The sequence below is a fragment of the Protopterus annectens genome, chromosome 3.part1, assembly GCF_019279795.1.
Source record: "Protopterus annectens isolate FY-2018-M chromosome 3.part1, PAN1.0, whole genome shotgun sequence".
NCBI classification, from domain to species: domain Eukaryota; kingdom Metazoa; phylum Chordata; order Ceratodontiformes; family Protopteridae; genus Protopterus; species Protopterus annectens.
Window position 1 is genome coordinate 78,105,609 of NC_056732.1, and position 21,322 is coordinate 78,126,930.

General features: G+C 38.4%; 1 protein-coding gene across 1 annotated transcript in view; it reads left to right on the forward strand.

Annotated features, from left to right (window-relative positions):
• LOC122797634 (otoferlin-like) overlaps positions 1 to 21,322 on the forward strand; it is a 1,687,021-nt gene that overhangs the window by 1,452,052 nt on the left and 213,647 nt on the right. The window contains exon 34 of the mRNA XM_044066178.1: positions 13,689 to 13,828. Coding sequence (XP_043922113.1) covers positions 13,689 to 13,828 — 140 coding nt within the window. The remainder of the gene's footprint in view (positions 1 to 13,688; positions 13,829 to 21,322) is intronic.

The window sequence follows — 21,322 nt, forward strand, 5'->3', positions numbered from 1 at the left end:
AATATGAATGGGCTATTTCATTACATTTTACATAAGTTGTGGTTTTATGTCTACATATTTGTCAGGGACTTGTTTCCTGCTTATTTTGCAAAAAAAAAAATGGTGTTGTGGGGGCTCGAACCATGAATGCCTGCTCTGCAGCCAGCATCTCTACCGCTACGCTATTGCTTCCTGCTTTATTTTGCATATTTAGTTTTTATATGCTTTCCCACTGATTGCTAACTGTAGCTGCGCTACGGGCACGCCCGCGCAAACGAGCGCACTCAAGGTTAAACATCTTTACAGTTTAAAAAAAAATTATAACATGTTCATTTACATTTCTTTTATGTTCATAGTCTGTGGGGGCATGTGTTGTGTTCTGTTTATTCACATTTCCGTGGACTCTGTCATGGGTGTTTCCTTTGGGTACTTTTCCTCTTCTGGGGGCGTGTCCGCGTACAGGGCTCGGCCTACGGACACGCTCCCTACTGTCTTACACGGACCGTGTTGGCCTTCAGTGTGATTCAGCATGCTCTCATTAATATGCAGAGCATGCTGACATCACTCCGTTTAACTGCAGCCTCCGTGTATGAGTTATAACTCTTACACGGAGGCTTCGTGAATCCTGCCCAATGTAAAACACAGCTAATATACACCAGCAAATTCAACAGTAAAGTAAATTATACTGTGTGTGTGTGTGTGTGTGTGTGTGTGTGTGTGTGTGTGTGTGTGTGTGTGTGTGTGTGTGCTTGTGTGTGTGCATCTCTCTCTCTCTCTCTATATATATATATATATATATATATATATATATATATACATACATATATATGCAGGTATATATAACATCAAAAGCACACAGCAGTGAAGACCAAATCGTAAAGAAGAAAACATTGAAACCTCACTTCAGCGAATGACTGGATCATCGAATCCATTCCCATTGTAAGTAACCACTCATACCACAACTAATAAAAATGAAACTGTACCAACCCCAGCCTACTCAGGTGGGAGGTTATGCCCCCCACACTCGCAGCCCCCACACCCCTCTAACTAAATATACCAACTCTGAGATTGCACTACAGTTGAGAGAAGTCCATCTTGTTTGCCAACAGGTTACTTACCATGTGAATGGATTTCATGATCTGGTTGTTTGCTGATGTGAGGTTTCGATGCTTTCATCTCGAGGATTTGGTCTTCGACATTGTGGGCTTTCGATGTTTTCAGCTAGACCCATATATATATATATATATATATATATATATATATATATATATATATATATATATAAATATACACATACACACAGACATACACACACATATATATATCATCTTCGGAGATTTGAACTTTCGACAATGTGATAGGGAGCTGTATATATGCACACACACACAGATTTGTAACATAAAACACACTGACTTACACACACGTGCATGTGTACATACATGTGTGCACACACACACTATCCACTGGTTGGTATTGTTCAGGTGTGTGTGTGTGTGTGTGTGTGTGTGTGTGTGTGTGTGTGACTTTCCTACTAGCCCTTTGTGCACTTTTTTATCTCTGGAACAATAGAAGTAACTTGGTTATTTAGTGCGGGCTCTATGAAAATATACATTTTTTTTCTAAGAATGAATGATCAAACATCTGTACAGTTCAAATAGTCTAGCCAAAGATGATACTTTAGTACAGATGTAATATGTTAGTACAGATGTAATATGTAGTACAGATGTCATATGTTGATTCCATTTTATAATTAATGACTATGACTGTACAGCCACTTGGAGCACTACTAAATTAAAACAAGGTATTTTAGTACTCTCTTTCACCCATTGAGATTTGGATATCAAACTTTGAAATGTAGAATACTTCGAAAAACATTTATTGTTACAACTGTCATATCCTTCCTCGTTATTTGGGTGGTAGGGAAGTTCTTTGTATAAACTGTTTGTAGTAGGAATGATGGGCTTGTAAGTACTTGTTTTAGTTTTGAAAAGAAATAATTTTAAGAGCTGCATGATCTCTCAGATTGGTTCTAAGCTGCAGTATATATTATATACCAACATCTGACAAATGGAATGCATTGGTGTCAGACTTGTTGCTTGTTGAATGCCAAACATTTCTTGTCTGAACTGGCTGGCAAGCAAACTGGGGATAACTTTCAGCTAAGGACAAGAGTGACGTATCTAGTAATAATATTTCAAAGCAATAGAAATAATCTTTTTGTCTCATTTTCATATCAACGTAAATATCAAGACCTACACATTTTAGCTGTAGAATGCTGAGTGGACATCAAAGCAGAATATAGAATTACACAACCGTGCAGAAACACTATTTGTATTTTAAATTCACTGCAGAGTGAAAAAAAAAACAAAGTATAAAGAGATGATATTAGCACTGTATTATTTAGTTAAATGTCATAGAAGTGAGAGTATTTGGCATTATTTATTGTTTTTAAATGATTTACTGTCCCAACTCACTCCACAAAAATACTACTTTTTTAAACTGACACTGATCAGCTGTGAATTCCTTTATTAATTTCTCTTATTTTGTAGATTCCTTAATGGTGACATTGCTTTTTCTCTCATGTTATAAGTATTTTGGCACTGATAAGCATCTAGTTCTTGTTTAGTGCTAAAAATAAATATGTTAAACTGGCTTTATTCCCCTGACTGATCTTATACTGCTTGGAGTGGGGGGGGGGGCTACGAGGGAAGCTATGATTTAAATGTCGAGTGTCACAAATGTACACCCCAATATGAATCAGAAAGGCTTTACTTTTTGGACACACTGCAAATTTATGGCTATGATAGAAACATTCTAAGATTCTTGCATTGGGCAAATTGGACTATGCAGTGCAGAAACTGTAAAGATACACTTTCTGACACCAAGTGTCTGTTTCAGATTTATTTATTTTTATTTTACATTTGCTTACCAGGAAAGTCTGACTGGACAGAGGTCCTTTTTCAGTAGAGGTCCAGGGAGAAAAATTCTATATTTACAATAGAACAATTGTACAAAATTTCAAAACATTTCACCAGAGAAGTAATACATGGATACAGAGTAATACATACAGTGAGTTCTTAATACATCAAATTTACACATACAGACTAATGTTAATATACATTTCTAATAATAGTAGATACTAATATTTCTATCTACCACAAAACATTATGTATGTACATAACTATGGAGAGATAACACTTGTAAATAAAATTATATTATCAGGGAGAGATCATAGTAAAGAGATAATAGACCAGTTACTAACTGAGAAAAGTTGCAAGACGTTTCGGGGGCAGAGACTGAGACAGATTAATTATTGCAAAGGAAAGGATGGGTGGAGAATATAAGGAGAATAAGAAGAGAGGACTGAGGAGTTCAACAGCAAAGGGGGGGGGGGTTGCAGGAAGGAAGTCATAAGATGTCCTATTCATGTTATGGTAAGATGTTACATAAGTATAGCTTAAGACATTATTTGTCTCATTCATATCACTTTTCATCTTTAAAGAATTCTGAAGTGCATACTTAGAAAATGAATTCCTAATACCTTTTTGACTTGTATAAGTATTTACTAAGTGGAGTTGGAATAGTTTGCTGTGCTCTTTACGATGATGGGGAAGTGAGATACATAATTTTAAAATTTCTGAAAAATGAAACATTTAGCTGTGTAGTGTTAGATGTAAAATAAAAAAAAACCCTGTAACTAACCTTGTTACCTCATTTGGTTATGATAATACTATGTGACACTATTGTGCAACAAATGATTACAGAGTACATAAAAGCATGACAAGGCTGTGTGGAGCGTGCCTCATTAATAAAACGTTTTGCTGCAATGTTTCTTTTCTTAATTATTTTATTAGAATATAGAGTGAAAAGATGGGTGGCACAGTGGCACAGCGGATAACATTGTCACCTCACAGCAAGAGGTTCCCTGGTTTGATTCTTGGTTGGAGCGCCTTTTGTCTGACGTTTACATGTCCTTCCTGTGTTCACATGGGTGTCCTCTGGGTGGTCCGGAAGGTAGATGGACACTCTGAATTTTCTGTAGGTGGGAGTGTGCATGTGAGTGTATGGTATGGAAGAAGTACTGTGGCAAGACTAGCCACCCAGTGGTATAAACCCTGTCTGTAGATGAATGCCACTGTTGAAGTGACACCCCAACCCCATTTGGGAAAAAGGGGTTATAGATGGATGAATAGAGAGTGAAAAGAGGATTACTCTGTGTGGTGGACATTAATACACACAGGCAGGAAATACATAGAACCAAGTAGGATTACTATGTGTGGTGGACATTAATACACACAGGCAGGAAATACATAGACCCAAGTGGGATTACTGTGTGTGGTGGACATTAATACACACAGGCAGGAAATACATAGAACCAAGTAGGATTACTGTGTGTGGTGGACATTAATACACACAGGCAGGAAATACATAGACCCAAGTAGGATTACTCTGTGTGGTGGACATTAATACACACAGGCAGGAAATACATAGAACCAAGTAGGATTACTATGTGTGGTGGACATTAATACACACAGGCAGGAAATACATAGACCCAAGTAGGATTACTGTGTGTGGTGGACATTAATACACACAGGCAGGAAATACATAGACCCAAGTAGGATTACTGTGTGTGGTGGACATTAATACACACAGGCAGGAAATACATAGACCCAAGTAGGATTACTGTGTGTGGTGGACATTAATACACACAGGCAGGAAATACATAGACCCAAGTAGGATTACTGTGTGTGGTGGACATTAATACACACAGGCAGGAAATACATAGACCCAAGTAGGATTACTGTGTGTGGTGGACATTAATACACACAGGCAGGAAATACATAGACCCAAGTAGGATTACTCTGTGTGGTGGACATTAATACACACAGGCAGGAAATACATAGACCCAAGTAGGATTACTGTGTGTGGTGGACATTAATACACACAGGCAGGAAATACATAGACCCAAGTAGGATTACTGTGTGTGGTGGACATTAATACACACAGGCAGGAAATACATAGACCCAAGTAGGATTACTGTGTGTGGTGGACATTAATACACACAGGCAGGAAATACATAGACCCAAGTAGGATTACTGTGTGTGGTGGACATTAATACACACAGGCAGGAAATACATAGACCCAAGTAGGATTACTGTGTGTGGTGGACATTAATACACACAGGCAGGAAATACATAGACCCAAGTAGGATTACTCTGTGTGGTGGACATTAATACACACAGGCAGGAAATACATAGACCCAAGTAGGATTACTGTGTGTGGTGGACATTAATACACACAGGCAGGAAATACATAGACCCAAGTAGGATTACTGTGTGTGGTGGACATTAATACACACAGGCAGGAAATACATAGACCCAAGTAGGATTACTGTGTGTGGTGGACATTAATACACACAGGCAGGAAATACATAGACCCAAGTAGGATTACTGTGTGTGGTGGACATTAATACACACAGGCAGGAAATACATAGACCCAAGTAGGATTACTCTGTGTGGTGGACATTAATACACACAGGCAGGAAATACATAGACCCAAGTAGGATTACTGTGTGTGGTGGACATTAATACACACAGGCAGGAAATACATAGACCCAAGTAGGATTACTGTGTGTGGTGGACATTAATACACACAGGCAGGAAATACATAGACCCAAGTAGGATTACTGTGTGTGGTGGACATTAATACACACAGGCAGGAAATACATAGACCCAAGTAGGATTACTGTGTGTGGTGGACATTAATACACACAGGCAGGAAATACATAGACCCAAGTAGGATTACTGTGTGTGGTGGACATTAATACACACAGGCAGGAAATACATAGACCCAAGTAGGATTACTCTGTGTGGTGGACATTAATACACACAGGCAGGAAATACATAGACCCAAGTAGGATTACTCTGTGTGGTGGACATTAATACACACAGGCAGGAAATACATAGACCCAAGTAGGATTACTCTGTGTGGTGGACATTAATACACACAGGCAGGAAATACATAGACCCAAGTAGGATTACTGTGTGTGGTGGACATTAATACACACAGGCAGGAAATACATAGACCCAAGTAGGATTACTGTGTGTGGTGGACATTAATACACACAGGCAGGAAATACATAGACCCAAGTAGGATTACTCTGTGTGGTGGACATTAATACACACAGGCAGGAAATACATAGACCCAAGTAGGATTACTCTGTGTGGTGGACATTAATACACACAGGCAGGAAATACATAGACCCAAGTAGGATTACTCTGTGTGGTGGACATTAATACACACAGGCAGGAAATACATAGACCCAAGTAGGATTACTCTGTGTGGTGGACATTAATACACACAGGCAGGAAATACATAGACCCAAGTAGGATTACTGTGTGTGGTGGACATTAATACACACAGGCAGGAAATACATAGACCCAAGTAGGATTACTGTGTGTGGTGGACATTAATACACACAGGCAGGAAATACATAGACCCAAGTAGGATTACTGTGTGTGGTGGACATTAATACACACAGGCAGGAAATACATAGACCCAAGTAGGATTACTGTGTGTGGTGGACATTAATACACACAGGCAGGAAATACATAGACCCAAGTAGGATTACTGTGTGTGGTGGACATTAATACACACAGGCAGGAAATACATAGACCCAAGTGGGATTACTGTGTGTGGTGGACATTAATACACACAGGCAGGAAATACATAGACCCAAGTAGGATTACTGTGTGTGGTGGACATTAATACACACAGGCAGGAAATACATAGACCCAAGTAGGATTACTGTGTGTGGTGGACATTAATACACACAGGCAGGAAATACATAGACCCAAGTAGGATTACTCTGTGTGGTGGACATTAATACACACAGGCAGGAAATACATAGACCCAAGTGGGATTACTCTGTGTGGTGGACATTAATACACACAGGCAGGAAATACATAGACCCAAGTAGGATTACTGTGTGTGGTGGACATTAATACACACAGGCAGGAAATACATAGACCCAAGTAGGATTACTCTGTGTGGTGGACATTAATACACACAGGCAGGAAATACATAGACCCAAGTGGGATTACTCTGTGTGGTGGACATTAATACACACAGGCAGGAAATACATAGACCCAAGTAGGATTACTGTGTGTGGTGGACATTAATACACACAGGCAGGAAATACATAGACCCAAGTAGGATTACTGTGTGTGGTGGACATTAATACACACAGGCAGGAAATACATAGACCCAAGTAGGATTACTGTGTGTGGTGGACATTAATACACACAGGCAGGAAATACATAGACCCAAGTGGGATTACTGTGTGTGGTGGACATTAATGCACACAGGCAGGAAATACATAGACCCAAGTAAGATTACTGTGTGTGGTGGACATTAATGCACACAGGCAGGAAATACATAGACCCAAGTAGGATTACTCTGTGTGGTGGACATTAATACACACAGGCAGGAAATACATAGACCCAAGTAGGATTACTCTGTGTGGTGGACATTAATACACACAGGCAGGAAATACATAGACCCAAGTAGGATTACTGTGTGTGGTGGACATTAATACACACAGGCAGGAAATACATAGACCCAAGTAGGATTACTGTGTGTGGTGGACATTAATACACACAGGCAGGAAATACATAGACCCAAGTAGGATTACTGTGTGTGGTGGACATTAATACACACAGGCAGGAAATACATAGACCCAAGTAGGATTACTGTGTGTGGTGGACATTAATACACACAGGCAGGAAATACATAGACCCAAGTAGGATTACTGTGTGTGGTGGACATTAATACACACAGGCAGGAAATACATAGACCCAAGTAGGATTACTCTGTGTGGTGGACATTAATACACACAGGCAGGAAATACATAGACCCAAGTAGGATTACTGTGTGTGGTGGACATTAATACACACAGGCAGGAAATACATAGACCCAAGTAGGATTACTGTGTGTGGTGGACATTAATACACACAGGCAGGAAATACATAGACCCAAGTAGGATTACTGTGTGTGGTGGACATTAATACACACAGGCAGGAAATACATAGACCCAAGTAGGATTACTCTGTGTGGTGGACATTAATACACACAGGCAGGAAATACATAGACCCAAGTAGGATTACTGTGTGTGGTGGACATTAATACACACAGGCAGGAAATACATAGACCCAAGTAGGATTACTGTGTGTGGTGGACATTAATACACACAGGCAGGAAATACATAGACCCAAGTAGGATTACTCTGTGTGGTGGACATTAATACACACAGGCAGGAAATACATAGACCCAAGTGGGATTACTCTGTGTGGTGGACATTAATACACACAGGCAGGAAATACATTGACCCAAGTAGGATTACTGTGTGTTGTGGACATTAATACACACAGGCAGGAAATACATAGGCCCAAGTAGGATTACTCTGTGTGGTGGACATTAATACACACTGGCAGGAAATACATAGACCCAAGTAGGATTACTGTGTGTGGTGGACATTAATACACACAGGCAGGAAATACATAGACCCAAGTAGGATTACTCTGTGTGGTGGACATTAATACACACAGGCAGGAAATACATAGACCCAAGTGGGATTACTCTGTGTGGTGGACGTTAATACACACAGGCAGGAAATACATAGACTCAAGTAGGATTACTGTGTGTAGTGGACATTAATACACACAGGCAGGAAATACATAGACCCAAGTAGGATTACTCTGTGTGGTGGACATTAATACACACAGGCAGGAAATACATAGACCCAAGTAGGATTACTGTGTGTGGTGGACATTAATACACACAGGCAGGAAATACATAGACCCAAGTAGGATTACTCTGTGTGGTGGACATTAATACACACAGGCAGGAAATACATAGTCCCAAGTAGGATTACTGTGTGTGGTGGACATTAATACACACAGGCAGGAAATACATAGACCCAAGTAGGATTACTCTATGTGGTGGACATTAATACACACAGGCAGGAAATACATAGACCCAAGTGGAGCTCTGACGTCTTGCTTTGCAGTTTATGATAACGGAGAAGTAAAATGTAGCATTTTAAAATAACTGTGGAAAGAGGTAACATTTAGCATTGTGCTCAGTGCAAAAAAAGGACAGATTCTTAACAACGTGTCACTATTATGTTGTACCCTGTTGAGGGGGATCATAGCTATACATCTGTACTTTGTATAGTGCATTGCAGTATAACAATATGCTTAAAATAGCATGTACAGGCTATATAAAATATACTGCACTAAAAAAGCTACACTGTAGTGTGTATTTCCTTTCTTGTGTTTGTGCAATACATAGTATAAGTAGCATTGCTCTGTGCAATAAATATTAATACACTTGGGGATAGAGAAACATTTTATGGGCAACATTTTGCTTTGTACTTTGTAGATATTGGAAGCAAAATGTAGCATTAGCATTTTATTGTGATTGTTGAAAATATCAATTGATAATATAATACTAAATATAAAACAATGGAATAGACATTATTTGGGAGGAAGAAAATGATGGTGACTTTGATTTGTAGTTCATAATGAAAAGTACAACTCCATTCCTCTGTTGTGCTAACTACAGCTACTCACAACAATAATCCATTTGTGTTACACTTATCTATATTCGAAGATCTGTTTAAAGTTTTATTAATCTATTACCGATATAGAATATCTAATTGAAACATGTTGTGCTTGGCCTTAGATGCAAGCCAATACAAAATAAGTTTAAATATCAGTTTTTCTCAAGTTTGATAAATAATTTGAAACTCTTTCTTTCCTTAAAACTAGTTTAAATATCATTTTCCTCAAGTTACACAAATGCAGCTAAGTAATTGCATGTGCTAGTTCTGTGTGCTTCTTTCCAGAAGCCTGTCAGAACTGCTCTGGTAAAATGACTATTTGAAAGGCGCACATTTTTCAGGAAGAACCTGAAGGAATTAAATATAATACTGCTTGGTAAATCTCATTAGCAGCTTACAGTGAATCTCCAACATTACACTGTCACAACTATTGTGCCTGTAATACCTCTATAAGAATAAGAAGTTCAAAGGTACAGGATATGAAATGAGATGAAGTAATAGCCAGAGAGATTGAAAGAAAGTTAAGAAAAGCCTCTAATTGGAAAACTCCAGGCCCAGATGCAGTACCTAACTTCTGGCTAAAAGTATTAACATCTTTACATAAAGATTTTTCCATAAGTAAGAACAATTTATATGCACACCCCGAACAGACACCAATCTGTCTAACAACAGGAAAAACAGTGCTCCTACTTATGAGTGAACCTGCAAGCCACCCTAAAAATTATAGACCAATAACTTTCCTTTCGAAGATGTATAAATTATCCACTGGAATTGATGCCAACAGAGTTCATAGTTATTTACAAGAAAACTCAATTATGGCAATAGAAGAAAAGAGCAAAAAAAGAAAGTCATATGGAACAAAGGATCATTTGTTATTAAATAAAGTCGTAGTGGAGAACTGTAAAAAAGGGAAGCATCTAAGTATGGCATGGATAGACTACAAAAAAGCATTTGACAGTATCCCACATTCATGGATAAAAGAGTGCTTAAAAGTGTATAAGATATACCCTACACTGATCATCATTGTCTAGTAAGGAAATTGCTCTCAAGCTGATTGGTAGGCACTGGATAAGACTGTTAAACAGGCCACAAAAAATCATTGGCTCCAACCTTCAATCCCTACAGGACATATATTCAAACAAATGCTATGACAGAGTCCAAAAACTATTGAGGGATATACACCATCCAGCTCATGGACTGTTCAAACTCCTACCAACAAGGAAGTGCTACAGAAGCATTAGATGCAGGACATCCAGATTCCATAATAGCTTCTTCCCACATGGCATATGGTATATATTGGTGGTGGGTAAGTTTACATGTGTGCCTCTCTTATTTACTATAGTACTGTTTTTTGCATATCCTTATATTTCTACTGAGTCTATTCCTGCTGTTGTATTTGTTGTGTTTCTCATGTAAATACAGCTTTCAAATTTGTTTTACTTTATTTATTTTTTGTATTATTTTAATTTTTATTTAATTTAATTTAAAGTTTTTATTAATGAAATCTATCTTCCTTCTGTAAACTGTCATTCATATGGTTCTAGCCTGAATATCGAAATTTCGTGCAGTGATGTTGATCTGTATGACAATAACGTTTACTATGACTTTGCCTTTGAATTTGATACTGATAAACTTCATTACAGAGACCATGTAAACCACTTTGCAGTTAAGCCATGATAAAGGACAAATTATTATTCTAAGGATAAAAACCCAAAGAAGGGATATTCCAGGGTGACTCTCTGTCACTGTTGCTCTTTTGCCCTGCCCCTTAACCCATTGAGCTGTCTGCTTAACAGATTAGGTCATGGCTTTAATTTACCTCCCAGAAAGCAACAAAGTGTAAAGACTTCTCATCTTCTCTTTGCTGATGATTTAAAACTGTAAAGGTCATCAGATGAGGAACTGAAAGCACGACTGCAAGTAGTGAAAACTTTTTCAGATGATATTAGAATGTCATTTGGTCTTGATAAATGTGCAAAAGCAACCTTTAAAGCAGAAAAGCTGCAGCACCAAGAAAACATCAGTTTGGGACAATAATGTGATATAAACAAACTTGAGCAAGAGGGAGTGTATAAATATTTAGGAACTGATGAAGGATCAACAATAAAACATGAACAAGTGTGAATAAAACTTAGTAAGGAATATTTTAGAAGACTTAAATTAATCCTGAAAACAGCGTTGACATATAGGAACAAAATTCAAGCTATAAACCAATGTGCTCTTCCTATCCTAACTTACAGTGTTGGATTGATCGACTGGCCCCAAAAGGTTTTGGATAGATTAGACAGGAAAACAAGAAGGATGCTTCATGCTCATCAAATGATTTATAAAAATCAGTGCATACCAAAATTATATGTTCCCCTTTCCAAAGGAGGTATGGGCCTACTTGAAATTGATTACATGTATAGATTTGCAGTTGTGCGACTGGATACATATCTGCTGACCTCACAAGACCCAAATACAGTGAAAGTTTTGAAACATGAGGAGAATAAATCTAAGATGACTTCCCCTTCTTAGTCTAGCAGAAGCATATTGGTGTCAAGCAGAAATGGAAATCAAACCAGGAATAGATAAAAATCAGGCAGCAACTGAATGTGCCAAAAACAAAAGAAAGAATATAAGGTAAAGGATCAGACGAGAAGGCAAGAAATGTTGAAAATGCATAAATATAGCTGCAAGTAGAGAAAATTCCTGGAAGAACCTCATGTTGATCAGGATCAAATGCAGGAATGGTTAAGGAGAGACAAATTCAAACCAAAAGATGAAAGGTTAATATTGCTAGCCCAAGATAGTGGGCTATGTACACGGTGGTTTACAAAACCCATTGAACATGTGGAAGCCTCTGACAAATCTAGGTTTTGTAAAAAAAGAATTGAAAACAGTCACACACCTTATAGCTAGTTGTAATATACTAATGGCAGAAGGACTGCATACTGAAAGGCATAATAATGTGGCAAGACTGTTGCGTTGGGGATTGTGCAAACATTCTGGTATTGCAGTGGCTGAAAAACATTGGAAACATGAGCCACAAAGCATCATAAAAAATGATGAAGTCTATATCACATAGGATTACCCACTACCAACAGTTTAAAAAATAGATGTGAGAAAACCAGATATAGTAGCCCATGAAAAGAAGGCAAAAGTAACATTGATTATTGAAATTGCTACACCCAGTGACTACAGTATCTTACGTATAGCGAGACACAAAGTAAAAAAAAAGACCAGGATTTGTAGGCGGAAACAAGGGCAATGTAGAAGAAGGATGCCTAGACAGTTCCAGTAGCAGTAGGGGCAACAGGTCTTATAAAAAAGAATTTACAATCATACTTGGATATGTTACCAATACATGTAACTCCATACAAATTGCAGAAGGAGTCATTACTGGGCACATTGCAGGTGCTGCAAAAAGCACTTTTGGCTGTCATCAAAGATTGAAACGATACTAATTTCATGAACCATAATCCTACTTTGACTTAGGAATGGGATCCATTCCCATCATGGTATTAGAAACTCAAAAGACTTGGAGAAATTAAAAAAGCAAAAACTCTATAATATCTCTATGTATGGCAGTGGTTTCTTAATTTACTATTGTATATACGATTTTCCATGTACTGCGGTGGTGGTGCTGTGGTAGTGTTGTCGCCTCACAGTAAGACGTTGTCCTGTTTGATTCTCAGCTAGAGAGTCTTCTGTGTGGAGACATGTGTGAATGGGCGTCCCTTCATTAAAGGTTGTGCGTCAGAGCTGGCAACTCAGCACGTAAAAATCTACTGCCAATCTTTAGCGGATTGGAGTTCCGCTGTAGCGACCCCTAACCGGCAAAAGACACAACAACAACAACAACATATACCATTTTTCATGGGTACTGTAACACTGCATGTGTTTTGTGTGTGTGTGTGTGTGTGTGTGTGTGTGTGTGTGTGTTTGCATGTGTGTGTGTGTATATGTTCCTGTGTGCACATGTGAGAGCTATAATGTGTGACATGTTTACTATAAACCTGAGACTATGTATAGTGCATTGCATTATAACAATATGATGTGTGCAATTTAACTGAAATTAAATTATACAGTATAAACTAATTTGCAGATGAAAAGCAGATTAATGAGGAACTTGCTTTAGTGGTGTTACATCAGTGGGATGACATCTCAGGAAGTGGCTGCAAACTTGTTCCAGAACATGTTGAAACTAGACCTCTGTTCAACCAAGAGAAACCAGGAGTCACACAGGTAAGTAGTTTCAACACAAAAATTGAGGATTTTGTTTAAATGAACTTTGGAAAGTATTATATTGTATCATTTTTCTCCTATTTACAAGGCTGAGTTTTAGTCTGTATATGTATATATGTATATGTGCATTCACACAGACATACTCAGATATACAGCCAAAGTCAAACACACCTGCGTGGACACATGTACACACATACACAGACACACATCTATATATATATATATATATATATATATATATATATATATATATATATATATATATATATATATATATACACATATACACACACATGCATGCACATGCACACACACACACACACACACACACACACACACACACACACACACACACACACACATATATATATATATATATATATATATATATATATATATATATATGTATATATGTACACATAGATACAGACAGACACTCTGGTTTTGTAAAAGACATAAGATGCACTTTGCCATACAAAATGTTTTTTTTTTTTTTTTTTAAGAAATCATGATCAGCAACCCTATTCCTATTTCTACATGGCATTAGGCTGTCATGTCAACCATACTACATCTCTTGATTCAGAGCCACCATCCGACATTCTTCAATTGTCAAGCCTGACTGATGCAGGTCTTCTCACAAAATTCATCCATCTCTTGGATGGATGTCCTCATCTAATCTTGCCTTCTTCCTGTTTCTCCTAAATATTCTTTCTATATCATCTCCTGCTTTCCTGCATATGTGACTAAATCACTGCAATCTATTCTCCCTGACTTCTCTGCAACTGAGACATCCCTTGAAGGAGAAAAGTTGAGGTACCAGGAGAATAAAGTGGTACACTGGCTTCATTGGTGTTTGTTTAATTATATTTTCTTGCTTTGTGTTGTTTTGCTACTTTGGCTTCTACCCTGACATCTTCATTTCTTTGTCTGTCCTACAGCTTGCATCCTACTACCCATCTCAGGCCCACCATCACCATCACTTAAGCTTCCATGGCTCTTCTGCTTTTATTCCCATGGGTTTCTGTGCCACATAGAAGCAGTGGTCACACCACTATTTTATACACCGTACTCTTCAGCTTCTTTGGCATTCCCACTATCAGCTGGGAAATCTACTCTAGCCCTAAGTCACTAGTGCAAAAGTTCCTTGACTTTGTTAACTCAAATGCCCTGGAGCAAATTATTCAAACCCCACAAGAGGACCAAACATACTACATCTGGTCATCACAAACATGACAAACAGATGCACCACCGCAACTGTCAGACCCCTATTGGTTAAATCTGACCACAGCTCATTTGCCTTTGAACTGGCACTAACACCAGAACTCACAAAGGGTGAAGTTAGACTTAAAAACTTCACCAAAGCAGACTATCCTGACCTAGGGGAAGGTATAAATACATTTCAAGTCCCACCCCTAGCTGGAATTGGTAACTACACCAAAGCTTACACTAAAGCCCTGTACAATCACTTGTATAAGTGTATAGACTCAGCTGTTCCAGACAGAATCAAAGCCAGAGATCCAAGTAAAAAAAAAAAATGCCCTGGTGGACATCCAGCATCAACAAACTTTACAAAAAAATCAAAAAGTTGCTAAGAAAACTAAGGCGAGGCCACAACAGTGGAAAAGCACCCTCTTCAGCCTCAACAGGCAAATAAGACAACATGGGAAAAACTTGGCAATTACAGCCAAGGATAATCATAAGGCCTTTTATGGCTATGTATGTAGCTTAAAATCTAGGACCCAAGAATGTGCTGAACTAGTGACTAACAGTATCACACACACTGATCCTGCAGAGATAGCAAACCTGCTAGAGGACAGATTTGGCAAAAATTTCATTCCCTTATCTCCTCCATTCTTATCACAAACTTGCCCCCAACTCCCCCCACCCTATTTATCACAAACCTTGCCCCAACTCCCTCCACCCTACATATCCAAACACCAGGTCATTAAAGCCTTGTCTAAAGCAAAAAGCACAGCCTCTATGGGACCAGATGGCATCCCAAGCTGTCTTCTAAACAAACTAAAACATGAACTAGCATCACCATTAAGCACCCTGTTCAATCACAGCCTAACCACTGGCTTTGTTCCTGCAGAATGGAGAACATCAACAGCTATTTCCCTCCGCAATGGTGGAGGCCCACAAGTCTGACCAGCCTCATCTGTAAAGCCATGGAACGTATCATCATGGACCTCATAAATAAAGACATAGACAACCTCCAAACCCTGGATCTGACACCATTTGGTTTTGTCAAGGGCAGATCCTGCCTGTTAAACACGGCAGATTTCTTTGAAAATGTGAACAGGGCCATTGATGAGGGCAAATCTGTGCAAACAGCATACCACAACTTGGCAAAAGCTTTTGACACAATCTCACACTCAGGCATTAGCTATAAACTTAACAAACTGATTATAAACTCCTTTGTTGTAAGATGGGTTGCCAACTGGCTCACAAACCAGTCACACATTATCTAAGTGGGTTACTCCACATCCACCAGTAGATGTCACCAGCAGGGTGCCACAAAGGTCAGTGCTGGGCCCCCTACTGTTTAGTATATACTTCTCAGAAGTTCATCCAAAACTAAAGGGTTGTGGGTGACCAAGACTGAGGACAACTGCAAACTGGGTGCAGTTACTGATCCCCCAAATTATGTTAGTATACTTCAGGAGGGTCTTAAGCAGACCAATGACTGGCATCTTAGTCATGGTCTCAAACTGAATGCAAAGAAATGTATCATCATTCCCTTTTGGTAAAAACAATGTCCCTTCACACTATCAAATTAACAACAATACCCTATGTACCTATGAAGTGGTAAGAGATATGGGATCACAAGTTGACTGTGACTTTAACTTTGACCACCATGTGTCTACTGTAGTAAGGAAGGCTTTCTATGTAGCACACTTGATTAGCAAAGACATCACCTTTAGAGTAAAGTAGGTTATAATCCCTCTATCCTCATCACATAATTGAATGTAACACCCCTTTCGACATGTATCATACAAAGCACCTACAGCACTTGGAGAGACCTCAGAGGTTTCTAGATAAGAAGATCAAGGGACTCCAGCATGTGCCTTACACAGACCGACTAAAGTCCCTGTCACCATACTCTGCATCATGTAGACTTATTAGGGAAGACTTATGCCTGGTTACAGAGCAATCTCAGACCCAAGCCTAATGAACTTGCTGCACATCTGTAAATTAAACAGGACTAGAGATACTCATTCCAGGGCCCTAAATATAGCCTGCAACTTGAATAGGACATGCTGGAGGGACAGATTTGTCTCACAGTGACTGCCATGTCTTTGGAATAGGCTGCCAATTCACGTGAAGCAGAGCAGCTCTATGACACTGTTCCAAAGAATCCTATATGAGTGGATGGGGCACCATAAATTCTTATCGGGAATAGCACCCACAATCCTCCTGGACATGGGTAGTCATTAATAAATACAATTCTGGGTACTGACTAGAGTATCTCTGGTACTACATTGGGATGAAATGGCTAGGCTTGTAAGACCGCTGGGTCGATAGCCTAGTAACCTCCTGTGATCCTATGATCATACACTAAGCCAACACTCTGTGCAAAATGGACAGAGTACCTCTGATTCTAGCTTTGGCTTTCTCATTCACACTTCTCTTCTCCTCAGTTATACCTTCAGGTATTGAAGATGTTAACCTGTTCCACTGTTTTCCCTTCCCTCTTCTGAGTTATTCCAGTTGCTGCTATGACCACTGTCTTGTCTGCGTGCAGTTGAATCTAATTTATCTTAAGATTTGCATTTCAGTCACTTATCATCTGGTGAAGTCCCTGTTCGGAGTCTGCTTGTAATGCCACATAAACTGTGTACAGCAGCTTTTTGATCTGTCCCCTACAACTCGTCAACGAATGTAACCCATAACCAGTATGAACAAGATTGGCCTTGCAGCTGAAATACCGCATATATTTTCTGGATTGGGACTAGTTTACTAAAGTGATCTAATTGCAGTTGTTTTCTGCATGCCTCTTTTTTCTTAAATCAGTGTATAAATGTAAAAAAATGTTGTGTAACCATTAACATTTACATGTTTTTATTAATTTAATGTACTTGAAACTTGTGTTTACATTTTTTTGCTTATTTTTCCCTGTAATTCTCAGGCTGTGGCTGAAATGTGTTCTCTTTGGATCATTCTGTTTTCCCAGTCAACAAATTTAAATGAATACATGCATTACAATGCATTAATTAACACATTTAATTAGTTTCAATATGGTCTAAATATTTTTCTATCAGGTAGTGTAAATATGCTCTTGTATTTTAACAGTAACTTCCTTATCTCTTCTATCTGTGACTTAGGTAGCATGATATCTTAATACATTACAGTTGCAGAGGCCAGTTTTCTTTCTCCATCAGTTCCATTAATTTGTGCCATTAAGCTTACTACAGAGGTCTTTACTTCTTTCCATATCTTCAGACTGTTGACATAGATTATCATTTCTGTACTTTTCTTGCCAGTTGGTCTATCCCTGTAGTTTACCTCATTTAAGTTTTCTACATTTTCAAATGGACCCTGCAATTTAGACAGAAAACTCTTTTCTGCTGAGGGGACCAGTCTAACATATGATTTCCAGGTTTGAGTTCAAAGGCAGTACATTTTTATTACATTTTATTTTTATTTATTTATTTTACATTTGTTGACCGGGCTAGTCTAGCTGGATACATGTCCATTTTCAGTAGAGGCCCGGGGAGAAAAGCTCCAAAGACATATGGAATAGAAAAAATACAAAAATGCAAAATACAAAATATAAAATATAAAACTATAGTATAAGATATATAAAGGGGGTAACAGTAAAGATACATGCAAAAAACTAAATTAGAAAGTGGTAGGAGTTTAAGTAAGCAAAAATTTAAATATTCCTCCCCCCCCCACATAGTAGCAATAGAGAGCATTCATTAATAGTATTAAACTACAATACTTCGAATGAGCTTAGCAAGGGCAGTAAGGGATACTGTAAAAATGCAAGACAGTAAGTTTACAATGTTGTTGAGATGTAGGATGTTAGCCAGTTACATATGCCTCATTATGTAGCCTGGATGCTTTTTATGTGCTCTTGTATGATGGGTATCACCACTTTTATCTTATAAGTCAATATGGTGTTCTGTGACACCTTAGATAGAGTGTTTTTTTCCTTCTATGTTTTTCTGGCAATATCTAATAATCCAAAAGTGTACCTGCCATAATTTTTTTAAAGTGACTGAACCCTATTGTGGTACTTTACTAATGGCAGATATATGAGTCATAGTATTAACTGCTCAAAGTTTTTACCATCTTCCTCAATAATCTTTCTCGGCATGGATTTTAATGTTCTTTAAAAATGATCCACAAACACATCTGTCAGGAGATGGTATGCTGTGTTTTTCAGTTGCTTGACTTTAAAGTGGATGGACCATTGTATTGTCCTTGACCTAAATGTTAGCAAATATTTCCTTATGCAGCCATGTTGTGCAAAATAATAAGACTAACCCCCTAGCTAAAGATAGCATTACACATGAGTAGGGGGATAGTATCAGTGCTTACTTGCAGAGTGCATAATAAAGTAGACGCATTGAAGCCCACTGACAGATTTTATTAGTGGTCTACAATGTCCATAGCAATACATTCAAATAGCTCCTCAATGATAGACATTGGATCCATATGATTTTTAAAGCCTGTGTGAGTCTGTCTTTTATCACTCTTACTATTCAAAGCATCCAGCACAAAGCATCTCAACTTCTTTTATTATTCCTGACCTGTAAAATCTTGCTAGGATTGCTTTAGTCTTGTCTACTTGTAGGTTAGCACGACTATGTGCTAACTTTATCATTAGATTTCTGAAATTTTTGGACACTAATACTTGTACTAATTTCTCTCCATCCTTTCAAACTCTGTAAAATGAATACTTAATGTATCAAATTGAGGGTAAGAAATGGGAATAATTTGTTCTGCTTCTTCCCCTACAACTCTTGTTATATTTCCCTTGCTGTGCGTAAAGTGTCATCTTCCCATTGTGCCCTTTTAAAGTTAAACCAGCTTCCATGGTGGTCAGTCAACTCTGGGGTCTGTAGAGGATGAGCCTGTTTTGAGGTAAAAGGTACAGCTTCTTCTCCTATCAATACATGTAGTGTTTCTCCTTAGAAAGGCATCTCATGCCACTACTTTTTATTATCAGTTGCTGTATGTCCCGCGCCCTTTTCTCTTTCCTTAATGAACCTGTTAAACAGAGCCCCTATTCTTCTGATTATTTTCCTGTATTCCACTGAGCATTAATATTATTCAAGCTCTGTTTACGAAATTGTGTCTCTCCGTATACACTACTCTCTTTTTTTCCCTTCTGTCGTTATGCTAATCTCCTCCTGCCTCAGACTAACTGAATGCCGCTCTCTAACTTGTTTTTTATTCTCTAGGTTGTTGGCTAAGGACTTATCTTCAGTTTCTTTTTATCTTACCTATACATGCATGTTGGCTAAAGTCTCTTCCTATTTGGAGTTTTTGGCATACATTGTCAGAAATTGGTTTAAAACTCTGAATAGGTGCTGTTTCTTTCACTTTAACAATAGCTGGCTTTACGCTTTAAGATGACAGAAAGTTTAATTTTCTGCTCAGGCAGTGCATTTTCTATATCTTCTAACTACCTTTTTATTGAATGATTCTTTCTCTTTAATTCTACTAGTCCTTTATATTCCTTGATCTGTAATACTTGAAGGCTGTAATGACACTTTTACTCTCCACTTTTTAACACCTTCAGACTGCACCAGTTTACTCTGTAACAACCATCCTTCTACTGGTTATACTCTTTCAGGCTGCAGTGCTATAGTTGTATGCTAACCTCTCACTTTAAATGAAGTAGGTTCTTCCTCTCTCTGTATTCGTATCCAGTGTTATGTACATTTAGGCACTTCTAACACTTTTTCATACTCTTTGTTTATAGGTTCATAGGTGTTTACTAGGCTAATGACTACAAGGACCTTTTTAAACTTAGTCATGCATTCCAAATCTCTGACAAGTACTGATACCCTTGATAAGTATAAGCAGGGGTTTGAGAGGTGACATATTTACAAGCAGGGGCCTGGGAAATGAACCATTTACAGGTTGCCTGTGTCCATTAGAGACATATGTGCCAAACCACAGATGAATTTCCTGTTCCCCATCCAATTGTCCAAGCTGCACTTGAATTGGGTTAGGGAGGAACTCTGCTTCACATGGATGGGGAGCCTGTTCCATAGACAGGGTAGTGTTTGGGAAACATGCCTGTCTCTCCAGCAGGTCCTATTTATATCAAAGGCAAGGTTTAAATATTTAGAATGGGTAATTCTGGTGCTGTTTGTTTTGTGGATATGCAGGAGGTCCATCAGAGTAGGGTCTGACATTGCCCTGTATGCTAGGCATAGATCTCCCCTCAAAAGCCTGTAAGAGACAGAATAAAGGCATGCGGCCTTGAGGCAGTCTGCATAGGACATTTTACTTACACCCTGTATTCTTTTAGTG